This window comes from Coloeus monedula (assembly GCF_965178545.1).
Source record: "Coloeus monedula genome assembly, chromosome: 16".
NCBI classification, from domain to species: Eukaryota; Metazoa; Chordata; class Aves; order Passeriformes; family Corvidae; genus Coloeus; species Coloeus monedula.
The window spans coordinates 11,630,380-11,651,306 of NC_138796.1; the positions used below are offsets into that span (position 1 = coordinate 11,630,380).

At 38.6% G+C, this 20,927-nt stretch overlaps 1 protein-coding gene across 1 annotated transcript in view; it reads left to right on the forward strand.

Annotated features, from left to right (window-relative positions):
• The window catches only part of USP7 (ubiquitin specific peptidase 7), a 71,893-nt gene that overhangs the window by 47,760 nt on the left and 3,206 nt on the right, over positions 1 to 20,927 (forward strand). Inside the window, exons 8-30 of the mRNA XM_082292330.1 lie at positions 401 to 455; positions 977 to 1,057; positions 1,152 to 1,242; positions 2,027 to 2,109; positions 3,542 to 3,651; positions 4,514 to 4,670; positions 5,552 to 5,696; positions 6,285 to 6,415; positions 7,529 to 7,663; positions 7,869 to 7,970; positions 8,645 to 8,750; positions 9,099 to 9,191; positions 9,996 to 10,063; positions 10,988 to 11,088; positions 12,456 to 12,609; positions 13,926 to 13,993; positions 15,041 to 15,149; positions 15,243 to 15,320; positions 15,668 to 15,768; positions 16,363 to 16,462; positions 17,304 to 17,423; positions 18,653 to 18,724; positions 19,639 to 19,729. Of these exons, the coding sequence (XP_082148456.1) occupies positions 401 to 455; positions 977 to 1,057; positions 1,152 to 1,242; positions 2,027 to 2,109; positions 3,542 to 3,651; positions 4,514 to 4,670; positions 5,552 to 5,696; positions 6,285 to 6,415; positions 7,529 to 7,663; positions 7,869 to 7,970; positions 8,645 to 8,750; positions 9,099 to 9,191; positions 9,996 to 10,063; positions 10,988 to 11,088; positions 12,456 to 12,609; positions 13,926 to 13,993; positions 15,041 to 15,149; positions 15,243 to 15,320; positions 15,668 to 15,768; positions 16,363 to 16,462; positions 17,304 to 17,423; positions 18,653 to 18,724; positions 19,639 to 19,729 (2,351 nt within the window). The remainder of the gene's footprint in view (positions 1 to 400; positions 456 to 976; positions 1,058 to 1,151; positions 1,243 to 2,026; positions 2,110 to 3,541; positions 3,652 to 4,513; positions 4,671 to 5,551; positions 5,697 to 6,284; positions 6,416 to 7,528; positions 7,664 to 7,868; positions 7,971 to 8,644; positions 8,751 to 9,098; positions 9,192 to 9,995; positions 10,064 to 10,987; positions 11,089 to 12,455; positions 12,610 to 13,925; positions 13,994 to 15,040; positions 15,150 to 15,242; positions 15,321 to 15,667; positions 15,769 to 16,362; positions 16,463 to 17,303; positions 17,424 to 18,652; positions 18,725 to 19,638; positions 19,730 to 20,927) is intronic.

Consider the following 20,927-nt stretch of genomic DNA (forward strand, 5'->3'; position numbering starts at 1 on the left):
CTGTGGAAACTGATGGCACTGAATTGCTCCCAAGTCTCTTAAGTCTCTTGCTCTCTCTTCTCTTAAGAGCTTTTTGGCATGAACTGAGACGGGGTTGTAGACTGGAAGAGCAGCAGCCTGGCTGTGGCCTCCTCAGCTGGCTCTGGGTGCACTCCCAGTCCCTGTCCCCAGTCCCACACAGGAGAAGGAGGGTGGCCACAGAACGGCTGCCAAAATGTCTCACGAGTTCACCGCCCCTTCTTCCTACACAACTAAAGAACCTGTGCAGCAGCCAGTCCTAAATCTCAGTGTTTACATCTTGCTGTGTTTTACATTCTTGATCTGCAAAGAAATCAGAAAAAATGTCTTTTGAGGTGTTTTTTTCATAATTAGTAATTTTTTATTTATTTGCCTTACAAAGGTGGGAAACTTTAGACAGCTTCATGCAACATGATGTCCAGGAATTATGTCGAGTGGTATGTTTATATTATTTCTTGCTGATCTGTGATGTATGTATTTGTCTCCTGAAATTGTGTGTATATAAATATGATATAGTTTAGGAACAATCAGAGTAATAGTGGCCCTGAATAATTTAAATTAGGTCTCAAAGACAGAGTTTTTGCCTTGGTTCCTCTTTAAGAATGAATTGCTTGTGGCCTTTTGTGGGTGAGGAATTTGTAAACAGTAGGGAAGCTTGAAAGTAGCTGGAGCATGTGCTAGTGGTACTTTTATAGCCGTGGAGAGAAATGCAGTTTTGAAGATGAAATGGATTGTTACATCTGTGGGGTTTTCCAGACTCAAAGGCATGGAGTAGCCCTCAGTTTAGGGGGAGGAGGAGGATTTAAAGGACTAGAAAGGAGATGCCAGTACAAAGAGACTAATATTTCGTTTTTATCCAAGAGACTTAGTATCTAATCAATCAAGTAATCATGTGTGTGTGATGAATAAATTAAAAAACTGCAAGTTTGTCTTGTGTAAAAACTGATTTTTCTTTCAGCTGCTTGATAATGTGGAAAATAAAATGAAAGGCACGTGTGTAGAAGGCACAATCCCTAAATTGTTCAGAGGGAAGATGGTGGTATGTATTTAATACCTTTCTCAAAAATAATTTAAATTAACTCTTGCTACTTGTATAAAATTGAACTTCCCTGTTGTTTCGTTTTTGTTTCCAGTCTTATATCCAATGCAAGCACGTAGACTATCGATCTGAACGAATAGAAGATTATTATGACATCCAGCTAAGTATAAAGGGAAAGAAAAATAGTAAGTGACACATTGTGATATGCACCAATCCAGTACTTCAACATGTTGCACAACTTTAGTGCCTGCTGATTTCAAATGGGTTTGTTGGTGCACAGTGATTGGAAATACCTGCTTTAGGACACCTCATTGAAAACATTTTCAATGCAGAGAATGTTTTTGCCTGCATTACATTTCTTTTTTTTTCCCTTATTCCATTTCCTTTCCCTGCTCTTTCTTCCCTAATTCTCTTACTGGTATCTTTTCATAAAACTTGAAGAACTTTAGACATTTTCTGGTGTCACAGAACGGTGCCATGGTGATCACAGTGGTGTTGTCACAGTAATTATAATTTATATGTAAAGATGAACTCAGACAAAATAGAGTCTTATTTAGACCCGACCATAGTAGTAAGCAAGAAAAAAGATTGAACTACTCAGAACAGCATAACAGTGGTTCCTTATCATCTCGTTACTGAGCCCTTGGTGTACAAGGCATGGAAAAGGATGTGTAAGAGTCCAGCAAACAGAGGCATCTGGCTTGATGCCTAACAGTTGCAAAGTGAGGAGTTGCGGCAGAGAGCTGTAACTGTGATTTTAAAATCTACCGATATTCTTAGATGTGCTCCTGCAGTATGGTGCATTTCTTGACATTCTTAAGTAATGTAAAACTTTACTTAAAGTAAGGACAGAAATATTCAAACACAAACTGCCATGTCCTAATATGTCATTTGATTAATACATTGCAGGCTAGAGGAAACTTTCTTTTTTTCCTCCTTCTGTACAATTCCCCATTCTTTTTCATTTAGTTTTTGAGTCCTTCATTGACTACGTTGCAGTGGAGCAGTTGGATGGTGATAACAAGTATGATGCAGGAGAACACGGCTTGCAGGTATTGTTATTTTTTTTACCTGGTTTTAAATCTTATTTCTTTATCCTTGATAACACAGCTGTGTTGCAAAACCCATTCTAGATTTTATCAACTGATTTTGGTGATGCTTCTTCTTAGACAAGCATTTTATGTACCTCCTCTTATTTGCTGTTAGTTTTCTTAAAATGGAGCTCTGATTCTATAGCAATTTAATTAGTAGTGAGTTTTATAGGTCCAAGTCTTCCAGTTTCTAGAATGGTTCACTTTTCTACCAGTCTCAAGACTGAGAAGTTCTTCCTCTATGAGTAGTCTGTTCTTCCATGTGTCAAGTGAAAAAGCAGCATAGCTCTAAAAGTAACTTTGGAGAGCTCATGTTTGTATCCTCAGCAAGAACACCAAATGAACCCATGAAAATTAAACATTTATGTGTGTGCACGTGTTTCTGAGCTCTTCAGCTGCACTTCGCTGCACCCACTGGAGTAAGCTGAAGTCCTTTATAAATAATGTTTTACTAAAGCTTATTTCTGCAGCTTTGACATACCAGGTGTTGCTGCCTCTGTCCAGCTCTGTGGGGTCACATGCATGCACGCACACACAAATGCATGGCCTGCTTCAGTGTAAAGTCGGTTACAAAGAGATGGGAAGGGCCTTTGCATGAGTTCCAGCAGGAGCATTTATTGCTTCTACACTGCCGAAGATTGAGGGGCAAAGACGAGAGAACAAAGGCAAACCTGGCTTTTATCCGGGGGCGGGGAAAAGGCGGGACTAGGGAGCGGGACCAATGGGGATCTCTGGGGGAGTGACGAGGGGTGGAGGCTAACAGCCAACCGGGGAATCCAAACTGGATTATAGATTATATAAAATTATATTAGATTATTATGTTATAGATTAACATAACAGAACAAGCATCCTGGGAGAAGCCTTTCTGGTCACCCAAACCTAAAGTGGTTCTTGTGGCACTCGGGACTGGTCTTACTGAGAACTCTCTGTCCCTTGTAATGTAGGTGCACTGGCCACCACAGCCAGGTTTTGTCAGTAATGTTCTATATATTCTTTAGCTGTTCTTAGGAAGGTGCAGCACAGTAGCCAAATACTTGTTGGCAGGATGCAATGAACATGAAATTCTTAATAGATCAAAAATGAGGTTTTGCCTCCATATTCTCTCAATTTTATTTATGCAGGTAACTTGCTCTTAATGCAGGGAGGTGTCCAAATATGCTTGTATCAATGGCCTAAATTTAATTTAACTGAGTTCTTGTGTTACTGGAGTAGCTCATGGGAGATTGGTGCAGCATTAGGATACTTAACTTGCACCCAAGTTTTGAACCATTCTGGTGCACATTGTGTCATCAAGTCTATAAAAGTCCATATGAAGAGTATCTGTGGCAAACAACTATTTTGAGTTGCTAAAAATCCTGAAATTTCAACCCTCTATTTCCTTTAAAATGTCTAGGAGGCAGAGAAGGGTGTGAAGTTCCTAACATTGCCACCAGTATTACACCTACAGCTCATGAGGTTTATGTATGATCCTCAGACTGACCAAAACATCAAGATAAATGATAGGTAAGTGGGTTGGTTGGTTTAGTGTGTGGGTTGGGGTTTTTTTAACAGAATTTAGACCTGTGAATGTATTTTACCAAAAAATAGCTTCCTAAGATCCTGTTTTTGAGTAAACTCTGAGAGGCAGATGTGTGCAGTCACACACAGGGGAGGTTCCCTAAAGGTGTACTGGTTGAATGTTGAGGTTCAGAATGACAAATTGAATGCTTGGTAATTTATAGTGATTGTTTTGATTGTGAACAGGTGACTGCATCTTTTAATGGCTTGTGTAGCATTCTTTGGGTAGTTTGTGGCTAGGCTGCCACCAGAGTAAGCAGGATGAATAAGGATTTACCTGCTTGCCCTCCATCTGTTTCCATGGATGGAGGGAGAGCCATTTGCCCACTCACTGTAAGTAGAGGCTGATAATTTCTCGAGGAGATAAGTGGTTGGTTGTAAACTAAATGTGTGTTGCAATTATCTCATTCTCACCAAGGTGAGAAATTTCAGAGTAATGTTCCAGTCCAGTGGTACCTGTGCAAGGAAAGCTGCATTTGTCTGCTAGAAAACAACAGATTGTAAAGCTATTGCCTTGACACAGTGAATCCAAACCAGCCCTAATTCATTTGAAGTGCTCTTGCCCTTGTTACTGAGGGTATACTTTCCTGAGCTGCTTAAAAAGTTTATTTTTACTCCGTATTTAAATAGTGTAAATTCTGCCACTGTATGCAGTATGTCTTGGATAGAAATGGCATTGTAACAGTAACATGTTCAATTTTTATACTTTGCTTTAGGAGTACACATAATGTTCCATAATAATACGTGCATAATAAAGTATGTCTATCTTAAGTACAAATACAATTGTCTTCATTCTTTTCAAAACTAGGTTTGAATTTCCTGAACAGTTGCCACTAGATGAATTTTTGCAAAAAACAGATCCTAAAGATCCTGCAAATTACATTCTCCATGCAGTTCTAGTACACAGTGGAGATAACCATGGTGGACATTACGTTGTTTACTTAAATCCAAAGGGCGATGGCAAAGTGAGTATTGAAAAGCACCTAAAAGTATTTGTGTGTTGTACATGCATATATGCAGTTTTCATAATGGACAAGTCTTTAGAAGTTTTGTCCCCTAAAAGAAAAGTCTGCAGACACACTTGACTCTTAGCAAAAGACTTTAACTGAGGAAATCCTTTCACTTGTGTATGTGTTGAAGTTCTACTTCGATCAGATTTTATCCAGCATTTTTTTGAGGCTGACTTTGCTGAAGGAAATACGAGCATTTCCTATGTTTCTGTGACTCAGAAGTTCAGCATGTTTGTATATGTCCCACTGTCCCAGGTTCAGGTGACTTGATTGGATTGGACACTTATAGGTCAGGTACCTCTTCCTTTGAGTTCACTGGTTTTGTGTGTACCTAACTGTGCACAGTAAGAGTAGAAGTCAGATTTTACTGTGAATTTGTTGCTATTTGTAATTTATTCTTAATTGGCCATATTGTTTTAATTTAAAATTTGATGTATATTGCTCTAAATGTACAAATAATTACTAGATGACTTGTGCATCACTGCTTTTTATTTAATTTTACAACAGAAAAGGTCAATTTTCTGTTTCCTGCAGAAGTAACTAGCTGTTTGAATAACAGTCTTAAGAAAAGCTTCCTGGAATAATTATTGTGCTTTTGGTACTCAGTGTAAAATGTTCAGTAAAGGTTTGGTATTTATGGACTTCCTTATACTGAGCACAAGTAGCAGGTAGCACAAATTATACTGAACTAGATTTCCTTTTGAAAGTCATGCCGCTTGAAGAGTAATTTTAGTTACTTCAAAGAGTTGAAAGACATGCCAGAAATAGGATTAATTTATCATCCAGGAATATGTTTTTACATGTAAAATCATCTTTCTGTAAAATTTTCTCCCTAGTGGTGTAAATTCGATGATGATGTTGTGTCGAGATGCACGAAGGAGGAGGCGATCGAGCACAACTACGGGGGGCACGACGATGACTTGTCCGTGCGACACTGCACCAACGCCTACATGCTGGTGTACATCAGGGAGTCCAAGCTCAGTACGTGTCCTCTCTGTGCTCCAGGGGGACTTCCAGGCAGGGAGTCAGGGTTTTTTTACCTCTGAGTTGTTCGCAGTCTTCCTATACAACAGGACTGCGTTATTTACAGTCAGAACGGAGAGATCCCATGGGATCAACTGGCCGTTCTCTCACTTTTGGAAAGCATGTGCTGCTTGCTCTGTGTCATCTTTTAGCTCTGTAAGGCACCTGCAAATGCTTCAGCCTTGGTTGGTTTATAGACTAGAAAACTTAGTGAACTGACTTCAGTAATGGAATTGAATCATATTGATTGTAAACATGTAGATACATATGTATGCTAAAAAAATGGAGTGGTGGTAAATATTTTTTAATTCTGAACTGAATATTTCATTCAAAAGTTTATGATACATATTTCATGGAGGTAGTGCATTTTGGCTCGTTGTAGAAAGTGCTTCAATGTTGCCAAAGCATGATGATACCAAACCATGTTTTTAAGCAAAAGATAAAGAAAGCTGATTTTGACTTCAAATCAGAAGTAAGTCAAGTGTCTATGAAAAAGAACCTGTTTGATGTAAATCTTGAAATGACATCATAAAATCTGTTTTGTAGGTGAAGTTTTGCAGCCTGTCACCGACCATGATATTCCTCAACAACTTGTAGAAAGGCTACAAGAAGAGAAAAGGATAGAAGCTCAGAAGAGGAAGGAGAGGCAGGAAGCTCACCTCTATATGCAAGTGCAGGTCAGCTTTTGAAGCAGATTAAGTTACAACTACTTTACCATGAAAATTTAGAATATTGAGCCACCCTGGAGGCAAACCTTGATTTTTCTTTTCTTTCCTTTTTTTTTTTTTTTTTTTTAAGTTTTTGTTCCAAAGTAGTGTTTGAAGAGAAGTAATGATTTTAGTACTTTTAAGTATATTTACATATGCAATGAATCATAATAAAACACACAGTACTGTATGTTATAAACATTTCTGTTTTCTTTAGAATTTATTGTGCTTGTGAGTGAAAATAGTAAGTTCAGGTGAAAGGGAAAAGGACCAGGTTATTTCAAATGGCTGCCCTGCCACTGCACTTCTATCTCCTTCAGGAATTATTTTCTAAAATTAGAATGTATCTAGCCATAGGCTGCAGGTCTGGACTACTGCCAAACTGAGCTCATCAAGTAGAAGCAGAAGGAGAGAGTGCTTATATTTGCAATTATCTTTTTGGAAAAGCCAGATGGACTAGATTGTTATGAATTGCCTTAAGGAACCCTGTTTATGGCTCTTTCCAGAACCCATCTGGCACAGGAAAATAGAACCCATTTTCCATGGGCCTCCATGTTTCCTTGCCTGTTCTTTCTGGTGTTGATAAGCAGAGATATTGGTCAAGTTCAGCTTGTTCTGCACTGCATTTGCACTGAGCAGTTTGCAGTGGGACACTGGCAGCATTGCACTGTTTGTGCTTCTGTTAACAAAGAGTGCAGAGGAGCTGTGGGAAATGCAGGGGAAGGGTTAGGTGGCCTCCTTGCATTACACCAGGCACAGAATTATGTAGCCTTTTTATTTTCTCCACGTGCCAAGATTGTTAGAGCACATTCCAAGACTTGGGATCTAAGCACGACTGGTTTTTAATTGCTTGGGATTTGTAAGAATTAATGTATTTTAATTACTTGCACCGATGAGATTATCAATCACAATTTTTTAGTTTCATTATAATCTGTATTCTTGCAAATTTGCTCCCTGAGAACATGAATAGTGTTAGCACTGTGCCAGGGGGCCAGTGAGGCTGCACAGTAAAGCATCCTGAGAAGGTATTATGTGGTGCAGCTGGGCTAATCTGAATAGTAACCTTTAAATGTCATTTTTCAGATAGTGGCAGAGGATCAGTTCTGTGGTCACCAAGGCAATGATATGTATGATGAAGAAAAAGTGAAATACACCGTTTTCAAAGTATTAAAAAACTCCACACTTACAGAATTTGTTCAAAACCTCTCTCAAACAATGGTGAGTTTTCTGTAGCTGAATACCAGCACGTATGTATTTTGTTACATTATGGTTGTTTCATAGCCCTTATCTTCTCCACATACTGACAGCAATCATAATTTAGACCTTTTAACACAGAAGATCTGTTTGAGTTTAGTAAAAGCATCTTAGCCTATTTTTCCCTTGTTTTGATTTCGTTTCCTGTCACAATTTTTATTTATTTTAGGGATTTCCCCAGGATCAAATCAGATTATGGCCAATGCAAGCGAGAAGTAATGGAACAAAAAGACCTGCAATGTTAGATAATGAAGCAGATGGCAATAAAACGGTAAGTAGTCACTGAGAGATTACTTCTGTACATATCCCATGATTTTTAGTTCTCTTTAAGAATATCTAACTTTGAGACATAAGATTTTTCAGGCTTTTAATTTAAAATTAATTTCACTGTATCTGGTGAAGCTTGATACTTGGGAAGACTTGAGGTTTAGTGGATTAATTTGGATAGGAAGCAGAGGAGTGTGGTTGGTGCATGATTTTTCTTCTGTGGATAAAAGGTGTGATAGTGATTTTTTTTATGTTAGATTAAAACAGAAATGTCCCTTTTTCAAAAGGGGCAAACCCGCTGGATTTAATAAATTCTCTTGCTTAAAGTGTAAAATGTGTGTAAATACCACTGAGGACAGGGATTGGTTTCAGTGTCTTTTTATTCTAAAACAAAGTAATGTCCTTGCCACTGTAAAGGTAGCTGTAGGTCAACTTTTAAATGATAAAGAAATGGGTTCATTTTAAGTAAAACCTACTGTTAGTGCTTCATCAAAGTTTTTGGTAGTTTTATACCTATATTTGTGTGTCTTAATAAACTTCCTCTAACACAACTTAGAAAAAAACCTCTCCCACTTGTAGAATGTCATAAAGTTCTTGTATCTGATTAAAATGCAGATACCAGGTTTGTATTATGTTCTTCAGAGACTTTTTTTTCTTCTCTCACATCCTTTTACATAGATGATTGAGCTCAGTGACAATGAGAATCCATGGACAATATTTTTGGAAACAGTAGATCCAGAGATGGCTGCTACTGGAGCAACATTGCCCAAGTTTGATAAAGATCGTAAGCATATGGTCTAAACATTTCTGAAATACAAAACACTTCCATTTTGGGTATATCTCCAAAAACACAGTGCACTCCTTTTTTCAATAATGTGGTTGATGTATCCATCAAACGACTACAGTGCTGAAATTAATTTTTCTCATGCAGTTTTTCCTTCATTTCTCTTGAAGTGGAAGACATGTTTTGCATGTTTTAGACTCACTGAATAAATTTCTCTTATATTTTAAGGACACCGAATTAATAAATCAAAGACATGTATTTGTTACCGTGTAAATAAAAATATCTAGGTGCTCTCCTTCCCCCTCCCCAAGCCTTACTTAAAATTAAATCTTGTTTTTTAATTTGTAGATGATGTAATGTTGTTTTTGAAGATGTATGATCCGAAGACTCGGAGTTTGAATTATTGTGGACATATCTACACCCCTATATCCTGTAAAATACGTGAGTTCTGAATTTAAATTTCAGTGCTATCACTGAAGTTTTTAATGAAAGTAAATTGCACATACTTTAATAATAATTCCATCACTGAAACCAAAGGTACACCATAGAAGCAAATTCTTATTTCACCAAGCACCTGAGTAGTTTTGTCCCCACATTGTGTCAGTGATATTTTCTGCAGGTCTGAGCCTCAGAACCCCGCTGGTGGTCAGTTCATTGCTGCTGTACTCACCAGGTGTAACTGCCCACAAAGAGCTGTTTTGGACCTGTTGTAAAGCTTTGGGATTTCATACTTACCTCTATCTGTTCTGATACTTTTGGAATATACTTTTGCAATAGATTTTCAAATAACTCTTCTACAACCTTTCACTATGGCAGCCTGAGCAGCTGCTCAGCCTGAATTGTGTGTGAGCCTTGGTTTTCATATGGGTCCATTTGAGGAATTCAGCAAATACCCACTGACTAAAAATATTTTAGTTTGTCATTTTGAATGTCGCGTTTTTAATTTTAGCTGTCATGAATTTTTTTTTTAAAGACACTAAACCTTTTCTCTGGGGAAGGAGCAGTGTTACTTCATCTCTTGGATTTTCAATGACCTTGCATGTATTTTTGTTGTTCAGATTAAGTGGAAAGAAACCATAAATGTGTCTCTGGTTGAATGTCAATAAGGGAAACTTTAACCTGGAGGGCTTAGACATTGTAGAGCCATCTGCCCAGGGTAAAAAAAGGGATTCTCTCCTTTTTGTGATTGGTCTCACTAGCAATTCGTGCAACATATTTCAAATTCCTTTTTTTTTTCCCCAACAGGTGACTTGCTTCCAGTTATGTGTGAGAGAGCAGGATTTCCACAAGAAACTAACCTTATCCTCTATGAGGTTTGGATTGATAGACTTTTTGTAACTTTTTTGTCTTTTGCGTGCTGTAAAGAAAGAAAAAAGACTTATTAATTTAAAAAAGTTGCTTATAACAATGGTAATTTATAAATCATCAGCACTGTAATCTGCAACTTCCAAGTCTACCGTGCTGCAACAGAGTAGCAGCAGAGAGTTGACTACAAAAGAGATTTTATATTAAGCAGATAAGATAGAAGTGTAAGGCTTCAAAAACAAAAAAATCTCCATGAAGTTCTATATGAGCAGCTTTGTTGTGCTAAACCTGTGTTGCTGTGTTAGAGGAGCTAATGCTGCTGACATTATTGGCCATCATGTTTTCAGTGCCCACCTTAGACAGTGGAGTTAAGAAAATGTTGCATCTTCTCCTTCCTTCCCTAAGAAGTCAGCAAACAAAATCCTTAGTCTGCTGTGCTGTTTCTGCCCAAATACAGAAGCAATAAATCTTCATAACTGCTACATTTATTGAGTGCTGAAGATGCAGATCTTGCCAAGGCAAAGTCCTTGCTACAGGAAGAACAAGGAATTGGGTTTTTGTTGCAATTTCTGGTAGCAGTCCTGCTGCTCTCTCTGGTGGTTCCAGGGCAGCACACACACTGCCATCCTAAAAAGCAAAGCTGTACTCCTTGCTCTGGGCAGGTCAGGGTTACAGTGTCATTCTAGTTTGTTTACACAGGTGCTTCTATCCCAAGAAGTCAGCCTGCAAGTATAAATATGTAATATGTGTATAGATATTTTATAATACATGCATTTGATTTGTATGGATAGATATCTATCCATTTGTTTCAGTTGGAAGAACATATAGGTTACCTTATCTGATGATTTCTTCACTATCGTGACCTTTATTTGTGACCTTTATTTTTGTCTCTTGTTTATTCTGTGATCAGTAATTTTTGTTCTTTATTACAGGAAGTTAAACCCAATTTAACAGAAAGGATTCAAGACTATGATGTATCTCTTGATAAAGCTCTTGATGAACTCATGGATGGTGACATCATAGTGTTTCAGAAGTATGTATTTTAAGGTGGCAGCTTATTGCAATTAAATCACCTGGTTCACTTTGAAAGCTGAACTTCCTTTAAGCTTTTTTTATTCCGAGCAAAGTATTACATTCCAGCAGTAGATGTGTTCTCAGCAGTTCTCATTTGTTTATTCAAAGGGGAAATGAGCAAATATCAGTGGTATTTGAGTTATCATGTGCCACATTACTTAAGGAAAAGGTGTCCTCCTAGTTTAGAAAACCAATAACCTAAAATAGGTCGTAATATTCCCAGAGTGTGTCCAGCAGTGCATCTGATTTGTGCAGCTTTATACTGGAGCCACTGTAACACAGACCCTGAGGAGCCTTCCAGCATTTCAGATCCTGGGCTCAGTACCATGGCCACTGGACAAGGCTCTTGGAGCTCCTTTCAGCCCAGAACTATGCTAAATTGCTTTCCCTTTTTGCCTCTCCCTTATGTTCACAGTCAGTTCCTTACTGCTCTGTGGTGATGAGATGCTCCCAGTTTGCCTGAGCACGTGCAGCTCGTAGATGTACTGGTGCTTCAGCTGGAGATTTCTCCAAGGCAAAAGGGGAGCTCCTGCATCTTGTATCCAATAAAGGGATCTTTCATAAGCTTGGCGGGGCTATAAATCAGCATTTCTATGCTCTCACTCCTGATGGTCACACCCAACTGTGTTGCTCTGTTTCTCTCCATGGGCTGACAGTGGGTGGAAGCCAGCTAGTCTATCTTCAGCACTCTTACCCCAGATTATGTGAGATGAATATATTTCTCATGTCATGCCTTGGAACTCGCATTCCCAGTTGACCCAGTTGGTGTTATGCACCCTTGGCTGGCTGCTGACTCCTGGGTAAGTGCACAGCTTGTACCCTGGTGCTATTTCTCTGCAGAGAAGTTGGGGTACCAGGCAGGAGTGACCCAAACCAGCCCCTGTGCCCACTGTTCTGCCTCTCTGTGCCAAGGAATGTTGTCCATCTGGCCTCTGTGCAAAGCAATTGATACAGGGGTTCATGGAAAGCTGTGCAGCATCAGTACAGACACACAGGGATGTGCCAGGGTGGGAGGGAGGGATGGTGCCTGCTGTAATGGTGCTGTGAACCCACAGGAATCAAGAGTAGGGCCAGGCTGCTGAGTGAGCAGCACAGCAGGCGAGGGCACCGGGCCCTGACCGCACAGACACGCCGGGCTCTGGGGTCACTGCTGACTGCATCAGTCCTACTGTGTATCCGTGGTGGCTCTTGCAAAAGGTTTCTAAACTTCATCTCTGTCTCTCCGCTGTGGCTGACTTACTGTAGAACGTGTTTTTAAAAGCCCAAACTGCCTGTGTGTGTAACAGTGTGATGTGTAATGGTATCATCATTTGTTTGCTCTTGTAGGGATGACCCAGAAAATGATAACAGCGAGCTCCCAACAGCTAAGGAATACTTCCGAGACCTCTATCACCGTGTGGATGTCATTTTCTGTGATAAAACCATCCCCAATGACCCAGGCTTTGTTGTTACTTTATCCAATAGGATGAATTACTTTCAGGCATGTGTCCTATTTCTCTTTTGCTTCCTTGTTCTGAAAGTAACTTGCAGTAGTTCACAAATGCATTATACATACTTTTCTAAAAATTCTAAAACTGTCCATGTACATTTTTTCCACTGAGTTAATGAAAAATTGAAGGAAGCCACTAAGGCTTGTGAGAAGAAAATACTATAAACCCCCCAGTTTTATTAATAATGAGTTATTTGATAATAAGTTCTTTCTTGGTAGGCCATTCTGCTCTGTCAGGGAAATTATATTCTCATGAAATTACGCTTTTGCTTTCAAAGTGACATGTAAAACTTGCTCAACTTATTTGGCCGTTAAAAGGAAAATACCTGTGGATTCTAGTGATACCTGTTCTGTGCTTGTAATGTCAACAACAATATTTATTTTGTAGACCAAGCTGTATTGCTTTCTTCACACGGTGCTGTTTAGTGCTCAGTGACTAACAGATCAAACCTGTTGTGTTGATAATAGATAGGTTGGGGTGTTCAGATGAGGAAAACTGGACATGGAAACATAAGAAAAAAATTGAAATAAAGTTGGTCTGATCCATTAAAAGCTTGAGTAGATTTGACTGCCTGCAGTTCTCCTGCAGTTGCTTTTGTCAGTGTCAAAAAAAAAAAAAAACCTGCTTAAAACCAGACAGTTTTATTTTCTGTCCCCAAAGGCAGAAACTTTGAGCACCTGCATACACAGGGAAAGTCAGGGATGAGTTTTGCTGTCCTGTTCTCATCATCTGTTTTTAGGCTAGTTGCTCTCTCCTACTTTCTTTTCACTTGAGGTGTAAGGTCTGTATAGGTTGAGGTTTCTTGGTCAGGCAAAACCAGAATGCCCCTGCTTTTGTGAGGTAGTGATGGGAAATGTACTCATTGGAATAATGTGGTGTTATTACTCAGCAAGCTAACTTGCTTGGAGGGGATTAAAGGAGGGGGAATCTTCAAAGAGTAAGTCTTACTTATTTCCCTAATACTATGATTTAAAAAAACCCAAAAACCGACAAAAAGCAACCAAACAACAAAAACAAGCAAAAGAAGAATGGAGCTATTGTTGTGGTTTTAGTGGCCTTTTGGCAACAGTAACTTACTGTAATAAAACAATTTCCTCATTTTCTTTTCTTAGTATATCTTACTCTGTGTCAACTGTTCAGAAGCTAACAATACTAGTTTATTTAGCCTTTGGGAGGTAGGCATAGTGGGTTCTCTCAGACTTTCAGTAGCATAATGTTCTTGTCATGGAATGAATGACTGTATGATTGTAGAGCAATGTCATAATTGTGTGAAACAATTCAGAACTTACCAAAAATTTATTTTCAGGTTGCAAAGACAGTCGCTCAGAGACTTAACACGGATCCAATGTTATTACAGTTTTTCAAGTCCCAAGGGTAAGATGAATTCCTTAGTATTCTGTGTCTAAGCTGTTACTCAAAAATAAGCCTTTGCCAGGTTGTTAACTAATTCTCTACCAGTAAGATGTTACCTTTCTGGCAAGCACAGCAGGTTGCTTTGACAGTTGAAGTATTGCAATGGCTGTCTCTAGAGCCTCAAAGAATTGCATGTTTTAGAAGAGTTCTAGTAAATGTCATTTTAAAAATCATTAATTACATCAAAGCCTGATGCTGTGGGATAAATTGCTAAGCTAATGCAAGTGCTGTTTCAGTGAATGCAGATTTCTAGAATGGAGGAGAGCAAAAACAAGTGCACATAAAAGCTGGTTTTTGCTGATTTTACAAGTTTAAATTCAGGAGTTACTTCACTGAATTTCCCCCTCCTCCCTCAAAGTTTGCAAATGAAGTTTCATGAAGATGATGACAATCTAACAAGTTCACAGGTGCTCAAAGGGATATTTCTGGTTCAAGTGGTGGTTTTATGCATGTTTGTGTAAAACTAGATTTGAATCTACATAAAACTATAGCAGAAACTAGTGTATTACAGCTCTGTGTATGTGCTGCAGGAATAATGCACACACCAAACTTACATCTTTCTGTATACATGGAAATGTAGATGCTCTTTAGTTACCTGAGGCTATTGCCCTTCATCATCAGTGAGAATTTGAGTAGCTCTTTGTAGTTTCCAGTACTGTGGCCACTGTGGAATTTGTTGTGTCGTATGGCTCCACAAATTAACCTTTCACAATCTAAAGCATGTGCTGCTATGCCAGTAATTTCAGAGGAATGTAGGTCTGCCAGCCTGCAGCACTGACAGTGAGCTTGTAAAGGAGAGTTAACACACACCCTGAATGGTTTTCTGTTCCCACAGCCCAGCTGTGTTTAAAAATCACTAAAGTTCTGTGTGTTGTGCTGCTTGGGCTGTGTTAGCAATTACGTGAAACTGAAAGACAGTAATAAAAATGTTCTTGGTGCTTCAATTTACTGAGCAGTGATGAGTTTGAAGAGATGGATTTCAAAAACATGTTCTCTTTCCTCCTGTAGTTATAGAGATGGTCCTGGTAATCCTCTTAGACACAATTATGAAGGTACTTTAAGAGATCTTCTGCAGTTCTTCAAGCCTAGGCAACCAAAAAAACTCTACTATCAACAGGTAAGAGTCTGTTCCTTTTATTGGGATGAGCTGTAAAAAATAATTCTGCCCAATTCAAAGTATGCCTAAAGAGGTTTTCTTTTCTTTCTTAAGCTCAAAATGAAGATAACTGATTTTGAAAACAGAAGAAGTTTTAAATGCATATGGCTAAATAGCCAGTTTAGGGAAGAGGTGAGTGAAGCCATTACACACTTGCTGTCATTCCTGTGTCAGAGCTGGTATGGCTGTGGTTATGGGTCACACATTCTACCCCTGAGTAACACAAAATTAGAACAAGGTTATGCATAATGTAAAAAAAAAATAAAATCTAACAACAGCAAAAAACATCTAAAGACCACAAAAAAACGTAAGAGAAAATTAGATCTGTTAACAAAAGTTTTGAAGATAACATAGGTGTTGACTTTAGTTATCTTTTCAAGATGAGTGTTTAAGGACAACAATCTGATGTGTTCTGTGCTGTCACGTGGTTGTTTACATTTTCAGATTCTCTAATGATTTTTGTGTTTCAAATCCCACAGGAAATAACAGTATATCCAGATAAGCATGGGTGTGTGCGGGACCTGTTAGAAGAATGTAAAAAAGTTGTAGAACTCTCTGAAAAAGGTTCAGGGAAATTAAGGTAAAACTGCATGACTATGATGTCTTCTATGTGATCATGTAAATTTTATGCAGCAAAGTATCTGTAGAATTTAAAATACTGTAAAAACCATTATTAACAGATTAAATGTAATATTGTGTTAAAAGCTTCTAGATTCCCACTGTTAAGAGTTCTTAACTATAAATACAGATTTTTACACCGTTATTTATTTTGTATTTAATAAAGTTACATCCTTGAGTTTCATCAATTGCATTTGTTAGTCACAACTTAATAATTGTTTAAAATCAAAGAATTTCATGCTATTCACTTCTCAGGAGTTACAGGAGTTAAAAGTGAGGTCATTTAAAGAGGATATATAAAATAATCTCCACTAGAAACCCCTATTTTGTAATGGCACGTCCTGGCTTTTTGTCATGAGCCAGAAATAGTGTAACCTCTTGTGGCTTTACTGCTTAATTTTTACTAAAGATTGAATTTAAAATTTTACAAATACAATAGCAGCATCAGTTTACATTCCACACTAATCTGTCTCAAGGTTTCAGAAAGACACGTTGCATTGATTTTTTTTTTTTTTTAGTTCACTTCTTTAAAATGCTTTTCCTGCTTATCTTTAAGGCTGCTAGAAATTGTAAGTTACAAAATAATCGGTGTCCATCAGGAGGATGAGCTGTTAGAGTGTTTGTCACCTGCAACAAGTCGAACGTTTCGAATAGAGGTAAATTGTGCTTGTCTTTAAACAGCTTTAAAACTTAACTTTGAGAGAAGAAACCCTCTCAAGTGGTAATTTTCTGGATGTTGATTTTCAAGTACTGTGATGTTTGTACTAAGATTGCATGATAATATTACATGTATTTTTAAAGATAATGCTTTTAAGAAAATCGTCACTTTTTCCATCTGCTTCCCTATAATGGTTTCATTCTTTCATTTTTATGTATGTTTTTTATAACAATACATGAAGACTTTGCAAGTGCCTGTCCATAGGACATTTAATGTCTTAGCAATAATTCCAAGGTTTGTTTGAGAGTTCATGGTAGAAATGTTTATCCTTAGAACCCCCTTTTGTACCCTTATATTCTAGAAGGCTTTGTTTCCTTTTCTGTTACATTTGAGGTTCTTAAGGCAAATTTGATACTTACTGTGTGATTTTTTTTTTCCCTAAACATCTTGTTCAGATCTGCTAACCTGCCTCAAAGATTAGAAATCCAAAAAAAAGTTTCCAGTGTAAACTGTAATGAGGAGCTGATGAGAGGGCTGTGTTACAGTCAGCTAGTTCTGCACTGACAGAAGATTTCTTGTCAAAAAAGCCATTCAGGGAAGCCAGGAGAGTGTTTCCTGAGTAGGGAAAACTGAAGTGCTGTCATGCCAGGGATGAGGGACTCTGGTAAAAGACTCTGTCAGACATGGCTCTTCTAAATGTTTTTGAATGGAATTGTTTTAGATCAGTAACAGTACATCAATAATGCTTTCAGTTTCTTAATAACTGGAAAAATAAAAGCTTTAGTTTCTTTTTGTGGAAGTTTAGCTGATTGGAGTCACAATTCTCTGTCTGGATCTAGGAAATTCCTCTGGACCAGGTAGATATAGATAAAGAAAATGAGATGCTAATCACAGTGGCACATTTCCACAAAGAGGTTTTCGGGACATTTGGAATTCCATTCTTGCTGAGGATACACCAGGTGCAGTATGCCTCCCTTTTTCTCTCTGTGGGATTATACTGATGATGTTTTCTTTAGTACTGTCAAAGAAATGCATTAGTGTAAGAAGTGTGTAGGAAAATACAGCTCTTGTATCAAAGGTTGTGCCCCATCTGTGCCTTTTTATGGTTAAATCACTTCCCAGCTCAGTTCCTTTTGCATATCTGCATTGTTCAGTGTTTCAGTGAGCCTGTGCAATACCTAGAAAGCAGGCATTTGGCATCAGCTGTCAAATCAGTACTACCCCCTTCCCCTGGCCCTGCAGAATCCCCCAACAAACCCAGAACCCCATTTCTAATAGTGCTTGAGTAACTGCAGTGCAGAGTTGTTGGCAAAAGTGGCCCAGCCATGGTTGCTCTCACTGAGACGTGATTATGGAAAATGGGTTTGCTTTCTCCAGCACTTTCTGAGATGACTTTGCATTTCATCCCTTCTGTAATTTGATGTGCTTTATCTTCTAGGGCTGAAAGTTAGTACAAGAACAAAAACTAATTTTGAAAGGTTAATTTAAATTCTCAAGTTTTTCTGTGGTGCTGCTCCAGCTGAATGTCACCCTGATTCTCTTAATGTCAAAGTGTATTTCTGGGAGCAGTTAGCCATTTGCTTCTAAACTTTTTCTGGTTAATGTATGTTACCTTGTGTGAAAATTAGCTACTTTTAAAAATATGGGAATGAGAAATGTGTCCATCTCTGCTTCTAAAGCTCTAAAATTAGAATTTTACTAATTTTCATACTTTTGATCAAAGAGTAAAGCCTGTGATTTTTGGTGGAAAATATTTGTTCTGCATTTCCTTGTTGTGACAGTTAATGTATATTATTCATCTTTAAGTTGATGGTATCTGTCACTTTTTTGGGCAGTTTACATAGACAAGGAGCAGAATATGGGGTTTTTTTTTCCAAATTTCTATTTTGCTGCTAATTTTCTAACTTTGCTGCTTAACTTTAACCTGACTTGTACATATCAGTGGCAGTGCCTGGCCAATTTATGGGGCAGTTTGCATAATGGTGAATCAATAAGACTTCTAAAGTTCCTGAACTTAGAGCAAGTTGCCTGCTGTTACTCCATATTGTAGAGAATGATGTTGACACTTGTGTAATTTTTGAGAGATTGAGGCAGTGTTTTTCAATGAAGCTTAAAGCAGAAAATACTAACAGCTTCCCTTTTTTTTCCTAGATTTTTTTGACATTAAAAATCTTGTTGTAATTACTAGGGTGAACACTTCAGAGAGGTTATGAAGCGGATTCAGACAATGCTGGACATACAAGAAAAAGAATTTGAAAAGGTAATTTCAATTTGGGAGAGTTTTTATTGCTGACTGTAAACCCTAAGTGAGTTTATTTTAATAAGTTGGAATAGCACAGACTTGGGATAAGTGTAGATTTTGTGTGATAGAACAGCTTCCTGACTGAAATAATGCTTTTTCTAGGACTAATTAGGTAGGATGAGTAGGATCAGTATTTCTGTATTGCACCAAGAGAGATACTTGGTGAAACATTAAAGTAACCCAGAAAAGTGTAGCTGGTGTGGGACCTTTAGGAGCCATCCCCCCTTCACATTCCTGCTCAGAGCAGAACGTGACTCAGTCAGGCTGTGCCGGGCTTTTTAGTTGCAATTTTTAAACTCCCACGGGTGGGAATTCTGCCCTGTTCTGGACACTGTGTTTTAGAGTATTTCCACTATGATTGTGAAGGCTTTTCTTTTCTTGCATGTAATCAGAATGTTTCATTTTGCAACTTGTGGAGGTCGCCTCTGTGCAGTTTTTTGAGAAGAGTCTGCTCCTGTGCACCGTCCTTCAGGTGGTGGAAAGCTGTAGATGCCCTGTCAGCCTTTTGTTCTCTGGGCTAACCAAAACCCATTTCCCAGAGGTTCCTGTACACCAGCTTCCCCCCCAGTCCTCTCACGGTCTCACTGGACTGTTGCTGCACTTGCTGCAGTTTGTTGCCCCATCTTTTTTCCCTGGAGGGCCTGAACCTGGACGCAGTATTCCAGGATATGGGTCCATGATTTCCCAAGCATTTATTTTGTCCCATTATCCAGGTTATTGATGAGGGTTTTAAACAGGTTTGGCCTTTTTCAGCCCCTGAAGAGTACTACTTAAAACCAGCTGCAAGTTAGACTGTGAACTTAGGCTTGAAGACTTTATTTTAATGTTGTATCCTACCACTTGGTTTTTGTGTTTCTTTTTTCTTTTTATAGTTTAAATTTGCCATTGTAATGATGGGCCGACACCAGTATCTCAACGAAGATGAGTATGAAGTGAACTTGAAAGATTTTGAGTCCCAACCTGGTAAGTTGTTAGACAACCTCAGTATTCTTTTGGCCTGCTGAAGTTGCTCTGCCAGTTGTTACTTGTTTATCCTTAACTCAGGATGCAGAAAGTTTGTTCTTTTTACATGGCATACGTTAGATGTAGTGACTGAGCACACTGAGCAGTGTTACATGTATGTGTTAGTTCCAGAGTATGTATTTTATAGGCATATAGATAAATAATCTGTTTCCTTTTGAGTTAAAAGATTGCATTTGAATGACCAAATGGGTCTAGTATCAGTATAACACACTTTGCAGCATCAGTTTCACCTTACCTTTATTGTCCATCTACTCCCTTGCATGTTTGGTTCTCATGGAAAGATAATTCTTGTTCATTCTTGATCTCCTCAATGAATCTGAAGATTCTAGCAAGAACATTAAATATCTCAATAAGATGCTGTTAGATTTTTTTTTTTCCATAAGAGATGATTCACCAAGGTACAAATGTGGCTCCATTCTAAATTTGTCTCTGGATAGGCTGCCAACTTGTTAACTTGACTGATATTTAAACCTCTATTTTCTGAGACATTTACACATGGGAGAAACCAGGTTAGTCCTTCAGGAGTTCCGTCACCGGAGTGTTTTCATAGTCATGGAATGGTTTAGGCTGGGAGGTGCCTTAAAAACCATCCCATTCCACCCTCCTGCCATGGGCAGGGGCATGCCACACACTAGACCCATTGCTCAGGGCCCCATCACACCTGGCCTTGGACGCTTCCAGGCATGGGGCAGCCACAGCTTCTCTGGGCAACCTGCACCAGTGCTTCTAAATCCAATTCTCTTCTTTTCTGGGAGTTCTGTTTGGGAATGGCACCTTTGGATCTGCAGTCAGGGATCCATTGAAACCCTTGAATTCATTGGGGTTTCTTCTTCCAGCTTAGCTGATTGTTCTCTCTGTGAGTGGCACTGGCTCTCTGCAATTCTGTTTTTCTGACAATTAGGAATTCTGGTTTTTATTGGTAGGTTCTGCTAGGGTCGAGTTTTCTCCCAATTTTTCCCAGCTGTGCTCTGGATTTATGTAACAGTTGTAAAGAAATCCTGTAGCTGTCCATTTATTTCAAAACCTGCAGAGAACAGTTAGACCTGTGCTCTTGCTGGGTACCTTGCAGGAGCCTAGCAAACAGAGCTTTTGTGTATGTAGCACAGGCAGGTCCATGGCTCGTGGCTTGCCAGAGCTG